An 11411-nucleotide genomic window follows, 5' to 3' on the forward strand; every position below is an offset into this window, starting at 1 on the left:
CAAGTCTTTGAAGGGCATTTAGAAGTGAAATACATAAGAATGAAGATTTTATGGATATCAACTTCTTTATTATGAGAACACAGCGATTCGGAGTTAATGCTTACTCCTTCATCAGGTGAATTAGAATGGGGTACAGAGCATCTGTAACGTATTACCATTGGCTTACATCATTGTTATCGTAACTGTCGGCTTCCTATCAGTGCTTGTTTATACTGGCTTCCAGCTTTCGTTGATTCATTCCACTTTGTTATTGCTTTACCTGTGCATATAAATATAGCTCTGTACCCCATTGTAATTCACCTGATGAAGGCGTAAGCATTAACTCCGAAACGTTGTGTTCTCATAATAAAGAAGTTGATATCCATAAAAATCTTCATTCTTGTGGTTCTCAAAGTGGGAATAAATGGTCACCGGTCAGTACTCGCATACATGTGGTCGTATTTAGTTGCCTATTTGGAGCGGCGGGGTAACATTGTTGTCAAACTGTTTGCTCGTCACCTCGAGGCCCGGTTTCGATTCCCCATCATTTCTCGTGTACCCTTGCAATACTACTATAACTGCTAGTATAGTAACCTACAAACGTCGACAACAGTTCAACGCGCGCAACCGTTTGATGATCGGCATCTTTGGATTTCAGATACTGTATCGAGTGGGGATTTCAACGTATCGTTTGTAACCGATGGTCGTGAAGTACGGCGAGGATTTAATGCAATATACGCAAAAATACCCGGTACGTACAGTTGTATACAGTCATTGACCACTATCATTTTGATCTCTGCGGTGTACTTATGCGGAAGAACAGTAGAATAATGGGGGTGAATGTCAATAATATCAGGAAATGCCACCCTCTGCTAAAAATTGTCAACAAAATAATCCTTTAAAACTATATATGTCAATACATGTACAATACAAATTTCTGTATCATACTCTGTCACTGTCTTGCGTTATATTTTCTGTGAACGTTGTATGTTATGTGGACCTTCTGTGTTATGTGAACCTTATATATCATGCAAGCATTATATGTTATGTGAACGTTGCAAGCTATGTGAACATTCTTTGTGCGACCAGTCAGCTGTAACCGGACCTACACAACAGACGAAGGTGTCATAGAGAGCATCCCAGGAAATGGCTCCTACTATCCCAACAATGCCTACTGTACATACACTGTTCAGGGCAACTCCACTCGTCAGACTCTGCAGTTCACCATACAGACCTTCTCCCTCGAGTATCATTCCAGCTGCTACTACGACTCGTTACAGTTTGGTTCGACATCCAGCAGGAAGTACTGCGGATCGTCTTTGACCACCGGCAGGGTTCTCACATGTGAGAGTTACACAATACATGTATTTTGTTGGTATTTGATTTTTACAGTTTTTTACTTAAAACTCTACAGCACACGCTGCATCTTTTTGTTGGGTAGATTTGTATCTGTGGCTTCATATTTTCGCTACTGACGTAACATTATACGTTTGTCAATTAGGGGATACAATGTTCGCATTTTGGTGACGGAGGACTTTGCACGCTGTTTGCGTGATGAGTGAATAAGGTTTCATGGCACTTTTATATTTCCAGCAATATCACTCACTGTATCCATGTAGGGAAATGAACACGTGTCTTTTCGGTCTGACGCGTGAACGCTTGGTTACCGTTCCCATTTTGTATGAAAACGAATAATATTTAGAAGTCTTTATCAAAGTATTGACAAAGTATGGTGTGATCCACAGATACTTTCGAAAACACCTTCACCTTGTACTTCAAGACAGATCACAGTGTTACCAGGAGAGGGTTTGTTATGAACTACAGGATCCTGCCTTGTAAGTGTTCGCTCTTTAAAATATTACCCTTTTAAAAGAACGTGTATCAGTTGCTTCCGTGCTTTTGAACAACATTATGAACGGTTTATTCAACGACTTTCAAAGAAGTTTATTGATCTTTAGAACTTGAAGATGAGACTTAATTGTCGTGATACGGGGGCAGAATATGTTTATGGAAATGTCATGGTAGTAATATAAATGTATAACTAATATTATAAAGTTGTAACTTTTCATACTTAACAGACAAATGTAGGTCGAAATGTTACGATGTCGAAGTCGCTGCCTGTACCAAATGGACCAGATTCCTTGCCCGCTAATCACACCTATTTGATGATGATCTTTTCTAGATGTTCCGACAACCACGACAACAACTACAACAACAACGACGCCGCCAATACGTACGTTCGCATGACACAGTCTTATATACATGACACGTGGAGATCACATCTTGTGTTTCAACAAGCAGATACCCACTCTGGTTTATTCGTTTAGCAATCAAGCACTAAAGAACATTATGTGCTCACTCTATGCTACGAATAGCATTACCACAGAGTCGAGGCAAAAATACCAGCGCCTTGAGCATGCACTAGTGCGTGGATATGTGCGCTATATAAATATCCAATCTATCTATCAATGTCGGATTAGGGTGGAAAGTTTCAAGTTATTCAGGTTTCACACTTTAACTTTGGTGAAACCCACATGCACCGGTATGCTGCCGAGAAACCTTGAAACTGGGGTTCGAACCAGCGATCTTACATTACTGGTATTTGGTAAGTAACTGTGCAGAGCGTGCACCCTTATGTATTCGGATATTATAGTTTTATATTGATGAAAGTGTAATATATACATGTAATAATCATAACAACACTGTTGTGTCTGTGAGGATTGCTCTGTTGCCATAGTTACACCGCCCCCTTGAGATATATGTTAGAGTGAGATGTGCCTATGTTACATTTGAAGTTTGTTTATTTAAATGTTATAAGCTTTAAATCCATATATGTACAGTGTACTAAAGTTGTAAAATAGAGTAAACGGAGAACAGTATTAAATGATTGTCATGTTGTACATCTGTCTCTCTGTATTTCAGCCAATTGTAATGCGACGTTCACCGCATCCAGCGGCCAGCTTCGTAGTCCAAACTCCCCCTTCAACTACCCCAACAACATCTACTGCCGCTACACGTTTGTTGGGAGCGGCCAGACCCAGTCCATAAGCCTGGACTTCACCAGCTTTGCTGTGGAAAACCAAGCTAGCTGTAGATATGACTGGGTCATCATCAACGGTGGCAACAAGAGATGTGGCTTCACGGAATTCACCAGGACTTGTAAGTAGTGTGACAAATATACATACCTTGCGGTTTATCGTTACTTCAGAGGTAGTGTTGATCTTTTTCAACGGTCTAATCTGCAGTCGTCATGATTTTCGACTCTGTCAGTCATTTACTCATATTTCAAATAGTTTCTTAGTCAACGAGTTTTGCGCAACATTTGTTGATATTAATTTTGCCATAGATTAAATTGGCTCAGATTAACTTTCTAATTATTTTTCAGATACCTTTGTTGGGAACTTTACGGTTGAATTCCGCACAGATGGAAGTGTCACCTACAGTGGTTTTGTAGCTAACTACGTTGTCAGTGACGGTATGTACACAGGATTGAACTGCTGTTCACAATTCCATTCCACGTTGTTACTGTCCACTATGAACAACTTGATCATGAGTTCCAATTAATATTCATGTTTTGAAATATCCGAGGTACAGCGGTACATTGTCTTAACGGGACAGTATGGTTATTTGAAGAGAAGTGAAGTCTCAAATAAACATTCATGTGTTTCAGCTCCGAACGCGACAACCCCCGCTCCCAGCAGTACGGGTGAGTTCCATGTCACAGTAATGTTTCAAAACATGTGCAGGAAAATTAAGACCAGTATCTCAAGGAAACACCAGTTATTTAGTCAATTCATCTCATGTTCCAGCGACATGCACGGCAACCTTATCGTCGTCATCTGGCACCATCATGAGTCCCCCAGGTGGCGGAAGCAACTACTTGGACAACACCCGGTGCTACTACACGTTCATAGCGACAAGCTACCCACGAACCATTACCTTCACCTTCTCAACCTTCCAGCTGGAAAGTCATCCCACATGCAGATATGACTACGTCCAGTTTAACAGCGGCATCAAGAAATGTGGAACCATCTCCAATCTCGTGTGTAAGTACCAGATCACGGGACCACATGTATGAAGAGCGTGTGAAGAAAGCCTCTACTTGTGGGGGATTCATGATCATTTTCTCAGTCATTTTTCAGTTTTGCACGACGGTTTCGCAACCGTTTATTCTGAGACGTTGACATATATATTATTCCTTGAACATACATTAGATGATGGAGTGTTCTAGAACAACCGCTAGAGCTGATAGGTCTGTCTGGCAGGGCGAACGTAAAGCCGCCATCATCATGGAGCATTCCTTTTTAAGACAAACAAGATGAAAACCATGCCAAGACTGAGCTGTCAAGGGTGCCTTTATAATGTATACAATCTTAGTAATATCATGTTATGACCTCATGCGACTGACCTAGATTCCAGTACTCTGGATACTACGGCTCCAGTGTTTATCACTTTGTTGGCAAATGACAAGAAACTCCTGAGTTGCTACACGGCCAATATCTAGATGCTCAACATCTGGATGCAACTGACAAACGTGATCCGTGATAATGATTTTATGTACAAGATTGCAACTGTATTACAGTATTTATTTAGGAATTCAGTGCCATATGTTATGTTTTTTTTGTGTACGAGGGTGTAAAAGCAACAAGTGGTGTGCATGGTAGAGTATGCTGAAGGTGAACGGTAGATGTTATGTTTCTGAACAAAAATAACTCCACAGGCGTCATTTTGAATTATTAACAAAAACATCATTTGCAATGGTAAGGTACAGCAATGTCATTTAGCGTTAACTATGCAACGCACATCCGATCAAGTCATATTATCAACCTTTGAGGAAACAGTACATCGTTAGTGCCAACCCATGAAGCAGAAACCACATCGCTTATGTTGCCCATGAAATGCGTTGAAATTAATAAATATACAACGGTAAATTTTCCTTTCATCGATACACGTGAACCATCATTGGTATCAATTGTCATCTTAAATATTTATCACAATCTAAACTGGTTGTAAAGATGGTTTGCATTTGATACCACTTTGTTATGTATCCTGTGTACAATTCCAGATACTGACACTATGTACAGCCAGTACCGTGTCACCTTCTACACTGACGGATCGGTCACCCGCCGTGGCTTCGTGGCCACCTTCCAGATCAGCAATGGTATGTACCAGGCTGTATTCTGACACCACTCTGTATTTGGACTCATTTCCTACTGTCCACCAAAGACTCTCTTTGTCAGAAAATGATTGTGTTAAACATTGTTTGAATTGAATTGAAGTTATGCTGTAGATTTAGTGCTTTCCAGCATAACATATACGTTTGAACTTATCTTTTTCCGCGTTCATTTTCATTTCATTTGATATTTTGTACTATATGCAGTATGGACATACACCTTTGTACATTACTGTTTCATAACTATCGGTTATCACTACCGAATGTACTTGATAGACATGACCTCCTGTAAAGTTATGCCATCAATGTGAAATCCTAGTAATTCAAGAAAAGATATGGCGTCACTCTTTGTTTATTTCTATCTTGAAATTGCTTTTCCTCATAACTCTTGTTTCTTAAGGATTTGGTCAGTGCGACAAAGTAAAGGTTTTCGTTTACTAAGTGAAGAAGAAGTTTAAATTGCTCGTTTAAATTTCAGTCATTACTGCTGCAAGCACCATCCCTCCCAGCACAGTTCCTTCAAACAACGGTGAGTGATGAACTTGATAATGTGCCCGGGGGTCGTGATCATTTGAGTCTGATGGGTAAAGTAGCTTTTTCTAAAGATCTCTTCTAAAGATTGCAAGATTAGTACCGTACAAAGTGTGCGTAGCTCTTGCTGAATGCATTTACTGAATCTCTGCGGGCAGGATCAGTTAATATGTTGCCTCTGTCACCGTTGTAATTAATTTTATGATGAAAGAGTGAGTGGGTCAGTTTAGTTTTATGCCAGCTATATGATGGCCGCCTGTAAGTAATCGTGTCTGCGCCAGACAATCCAGTGATCAACAACTTGAGCATCGATCTGTGCAACTGGGATACAATGACATGAGTCGGCCAAGTCAGAGAGTCTGACCATCCGATCCCGTTAGTCCCCTCGTAGTAATGACGTCGTTAAAATCTTTTCCTAGTAAAAAGTAATAAAAATAAGTACTGTGACGTAAAAATAAGCGTACCGTAATTTAAGGTTTCATTGACGTTTTCACCCAATGAACGCTTTTGTCCAGGTATTTGTGGCACTACCGTGACGTCTTCCACTGGTCGCATCTACTACCCAGCCACTTCCACATACAGCAACAACGTCCGATGCCAGGTGACCATCAGGCCAGGGACGGGACAGACGTTCAACGTCACCTTCACAGACTTCGACATCGAGAATCAGTCCTCCTGCTCCTACGACTCTCTAGTGTTCCGGGTGAACGGAGTCGACTCTGCCAAGTACTGTGGACGCAACAGAGCCGGTCTCACTCTAAACTGTACGTAGTTATTTTACTTTTGTACTTGCAGATCATATCTGTAAATGCATTTGCTTTGCTAACAGAGTAAGATGAGGAAGGTCGTGCGTGTGTACATTGTAAAGAATGACTGTTTAACCTCACCCTTGTAAATACTAAACGGAAATAAATAACTGTGTATAGCATAAAATTGCATGAAATGAAAGTTATTTGAAAAGTTATGAAAAATAACCGTAAATAAACATGGATCAAATGTGAAGTCATATATCGTGCGTGGCACGTGCACTTTGTGCACATTGAACATACTCACAGTTTGCATACGTTTTCACATCCGAAGTTCACACACCTCATTGAGAACTGAAGAACGATTCATTATTCTCTAATCTTTGAATTGTATGGAAAACGTGACGTTAAGTTCACCCTAAACTACGCCATGTGACGTCTTACTGAAAAACCATCGTCTCTGTGAAGTGTCCTGAAGAGCAGAAAACCTCACCCTTGTAAATACTAAACGGAAATAAATAACTGTGCATAGCATAAAATTGCATGAAATGAAAGTTATTTGAAAAGTTATGAAAAATAACCGTAAATAAACATGGATCAAATGTGAAGTCATATATCGTGCGTGGCACGTGCACTTTGTGCACATTGAACATACTCACAGTTTGCATACGTTTTCACATCCGAAGTTCACACACCTCATTGAGAACTGAAGAACGATTCATTATTCTCTAATCTTTGAATTGTATGAAAAACGTGACGTTAAGTTCACCCTAAACTACGCCATGTGACGTCTTACTGAAAAACCATCGTCTCTGTGAAGTGTCCTGAAGAGCAGAAAGTCTCAAAACACGGCCTCTCTCTATAGAAACGTTTGCAGCATTATGGCCACACGAGAGCTTTGCCTCGGACCGGGCATCCACGCGTGACTACACGTCAGCAAGATAACCACATTGGGTTGACCTAACTAAGGAATCGATTCCAGACTGCCAGTTTGAATGCAGTGTCCTGAATAGTGGAAAGTTTAAAAAATACTTGGCCAGACAATTTGGTGTCCCTCAAAGCACGGCCTTGTCTCTGCAGAGACGTCTCAGGACTGAGCTCCAATCAGTTCCAGGACGGTACGGAAGCAATTGCGGGAGCACAACATCCTGTCCCTACTGCCTACAATACGCCCAAATTTGTTCCAAATTCATCGACAGGCAGGTCTTGGTAGATAGCAGGACGAATGTATGCAGACGGTGGTACGCTGACGCGTACGCTGCTCCACGTCGGTTTTGTAGTTAAAGCGTTATGGTATGGGGTGTCATCACATAACATGGTATGGCACAACTTGTCATTGTCAGTGGCAATCTGACGGCGATACAGAGATGAGATTATTGTGCCTCATTTGCAGCCGTTCATTCAGACAGAGACTAACTTCACGCATCAACAAGATAATGCCCGTGTCGTTTGTGTTGTGACAGATTTCCTGAGACACAAGAACATTCCTGTATTCCCCTTGCCTGCTGTTTCTCCGGACCCGTCCCCTCTTGAGCATGTTTGGGATAGAACTGGCCGACGTTTACGTCAAACCCAGGATTACCCAATGAACAAGCATTGGTTCAGACATGGATACCATTGCGTTTTTCAATCTCTTAATGTCGTCTATACGTCGTCGTTGTCAAACCTGCATCAACACCAATGGAGGAGACACGATGCTGATTTTGTGAACTGATTTTAGCACCATATCTCTTCAAGCGTGTGTCACGATGATAGGTGTTACATCCTTTAAAAAGGCAATACATCAATTACGGCACATTCGCCTGCTGGTATATGCGAACAGGACAATGTCAACCCTGCTTCAAAGGAGCGAGTCAAATATGACGTTGCTTTAATTAAATCAGCTGTTTAGTGTGAAACGTGTCTAGGTGAACGTGTTTTAACTGTTGTAGTTCCCTACACCAGTGGCGACATTGTGGTGGTCTTCAGAACTGATGGCAGCATCACTGGAAGAGGCTTTGACCTCAACTTTCAGGTGGCCTAGGGTAAGGTGGTGATTGAAATGTTGTGTGAATGTGATACTGGGTCTTACCACAGAAAGTAACTGAAATATGAGTCCTTTTGGATGACCACAAGGGTCACTGCTTTTGTACATTTCCGTAATATTGCAGATAGTCAGTATTCTAATTTATATTACTTGTCGAAGTGTGACAAAGAATCGTAGCAATGCCGCAGATATACACAGTGAATATAACTAGTACCAGCGACCCACTGAACAATCTATTTATGAAAAGCTTAAATTTAATGTTTCAGAGAACTATGCAGTTATCAAAATTTGGTCTATGCACATGTAGTGATGCTGATAATTATGCATATCATTCAGATATTATCTAAATATCTAAATTGCAGTCATACTTTGTCTTCAAAACCCGTAAAGCAGATCGATCTAAAGTATACAGAGCCAACAGCAATCCTCCCATATTGATCTTACATGTCCTGACAGATCTGAAAAGGATTGCTAAAATGGCGAAAAGCACCAGTCAGTCTCTATATCACTTACATTAATGGTTGAGACCTTTATCTTGGTTTGTTTTAATATGCATCAATCTTTTTTTCTTTTAGGAAAGGATGAGATTTCCTGTCTGATGGTTGCTTCCGGAGTCACCACTTTCCTGGTGTTACCGTCACAACTTGCGATTTAGAAATAGCTTTTTCACATTTCACTTTTCTTGTTAGCAGCAGAATTTATTCAGTTTTTCATCGGTCAAGTAAACATATTGTATGTACTTTTAACCAATCCGTAAATTCGCCGTGCTTTTGTTGGAATGACTCCTCCCTGAGAGGCCAACACTGGATGTCTGGTCCAGAAAACGGTTGTTTACGGGCTGTTGACGTGTGGCGTTTCTATAATGTGTTAACGTTTTAGATTACCTATCCATTGGTGATTGGGGACGTTGGGGTGACCGAGTGCTCGAAGCCTTCAGTCGTCACTCAGAAAACCCGGGTTCAATTCCCGACATAGGTACAGTGTGTGAAGCCCATTTCTACTGTCCCCCGCCGTGATATTGCTGGAATATTGCTAACAGCGGCTTGAAACGTCACTTACTCACCAACTGATGATACAGAATGATTTCACGAGTATTGATGAGACGAGTCTGTCAGTCAGTCAAGGTTGTTTTTCACGAGCGTTGATGAGTCAATCAGGGTAGGACGCACGCCGTCAGCCAGCCTGATAACAATTGACATGTAGATACTATCCGTATTTAATCAGAACTGCGCATGTCTTTAATGACTGAAATTTAGTTTGCTTTTTCTTTGTCACAGCTTATATTTGTTGTACAACAGTATGTAAACTGATGTGTCGCTATTTACTATTTACATTTTCTTTTATGTGTTTCATATTTTCGAATATTGAATGGGTGTTTTTCTGTACTTATAACATAATAATAATTCTTAGGTGTTCAAATCGTTACTTTACAAATTCCCTTGTTACACAAATATAGATGATCATTACTTGACAAATCTATGTTTATATCAGAGGTCACATTCATTCATTGCATCCTGAGAATCATGCTAACCACTTGACCAATTTGGATAAAATTGGAAAAAAATGCTACACTATTACAGGCCGGTTATGGAGCTGGATGTATTCACGACATTGTTAATGGAAGATTATTATCCGGTCGGATTTCGCTCCCGTTATTATTCCGATACTTTGTTATTGTTGATACAGGATTGTTTCTGTGATTGTTTCTGACAATAAATGCGTGCTTCAGTCCAATGTATCATGTTCACGCTTATGTGGTAATTAAATAAAACGCACCTAGGCACGGTGGTTTGCTCGGGTGTGCTTGTATACATTTAGGAAGTAGGCACCTTCTTGTTGGTGTTCACAAAGACTGGAATTCATCATCATATTTACTGTTTATCACAAACACCCAATAACCATGCTAGTCTTCTCACAGTCCCTGAAAGGTGACATTGTCCCGCGCCAGCCACACCCTGCTGTAAAACGGCGGTCATATCTTGCGGACACGCACGTAGTTGACCGTAGTGAAACTTGGTCAGTCGTATTTAAACGTAGTTCAACCTAAATCACCTTTGTTATGACCTCACCTTTAGTTTCAATGAACCAAAGATTTGGCCGTGGTTAGACCAAAACATTCTCAACTTGTTCAAAATATTTCTATGGTTAGTTTGAATGCCAAGACCCTATTGTTACCGTGGTTTGAAGGTGGTTGAATGCGACCTATTAGATCATAATTGGTGTGTCTTTTCTCAGGTTTGAGTTGTCAAGCTCAGCTTTGGCTCCTTTTACAATTTGAAGGGAGATGTTTCCTTCACTCATACATTTTCAGAGATTTAGTATCCGTCCACAATACCATACACATATGAACCGAAATCTGACGGTAACTGCTGTTTTGCCATTTAGAGCTATATGTTGTGAGACAATAAGAGTATCGACTGAAATGAACACCGATGAATCGAACACATTTGTGTGTTATTTATGGCAGTTTTACCTCTGTTTCACTATATGTGAAAAAGCTCCAATTCAATTTTATGTTCATTTGGGCTTTTATTAACTAGTGAAGCAAGGAACATTCATCAAGTTTACCTTGCAAATATACAATGAGCATTCATTGCTTTTCTGTCCTTGAAATCGAACTAATCATCGTGGCATTCTACAAGTCGCACAACACCTTTCATACTGACATAGACGTTGTACGTCCTGGCGTCACACATGTTGATACGTTTCTACATACACACCTATAATATCCAACGACTTCAAACTTCAGGATGACAACGATGACGTATGTTAGGCTTTCCTGTATGTGTGTGCATTCACCCACCGAACAATAGATATCTATTTATGATTTCACAATCTGGCTTGTTATTAAACCCTACGAGCTAAGACACGGGTACATGTGTGTCATAATTTGCCATTATTGTTCCCGACATGCCAGTTACTTTTAATATTCAGTCGGGAGTGGTATCTCCCTTCT

At 40.5% G+C, this 11411-nt stretch overlaps 1 protein-coding gene across 5 annotated transcripts in view; it reads left to right on the forward strand.

The window, feature by feature from the left end:
* The window catches only part of LOC137273720 (cubilin-like), a 493514-nt gene extending 483325 nt beyond the window's left edge, over positions 1-10189 (forward strand). For all 5 annotated transcript variants that reach the window (XM_067806528.1, XM_067806525.1, XM_067806529.1 and 2 more), the window contains 13 exons: positions 638-730; positions 1069-1323; positions 1725-1814; positions 2162-2212; positions 2902-3138; positions 3365-3454; positions 3650-3685; positions 3789-4025; positions 5045-5140; positions 5631-5681; positions 6199-6447; positions 8361-8453; positions 9031-10189. In XM_067806528.1, the coding sequence (XP_067662629.1) occupies positions 638-730; positions 1069-1323; positions 1725-1814; positions 2162-2212; positions 2902-3138; positions 3365-3454; positions 3650-3685; positions 3789-4025; positions 5045-5140; positions 5631-5681; positions 6199-6447; positions 8361-8452 (1577 nt within the window). In that variant the 3' untranslated portion in view covers position 8453; positions 9031-10189. The remainder of the gene's footprint in view (positions 1-637; positions 731-1068; positions 1324-1724; positions 1815-2161; positions 2213-2901; positions 3139-3364; positions 3455-3649; positions 3686-3788; positions 4026-5044; positions 5141-5630; positions 5682-6198; positions 6448-8360; positions 8454-9030) is intronic.
* The last annotated feature ends 1222 nt before the right edge of the window (positions 10190-11411 follow it).

This window comes from Haliotis asinina, chromosome 2 (assembly GCF_037392515.1).
Source record: "Haliotis asinina isolate JCU_RB_2024 chromosome 2, JCU_Hal_asi_v2, whole genome shotgun sequence".
NCBI classification, from domain to species: domain Eukaryota; kingdom Metazoa; phylum Mollusca; class Gastropoda; order Lepetellida; family Haliotidae; genus Haliotis; species Haliotis asinina.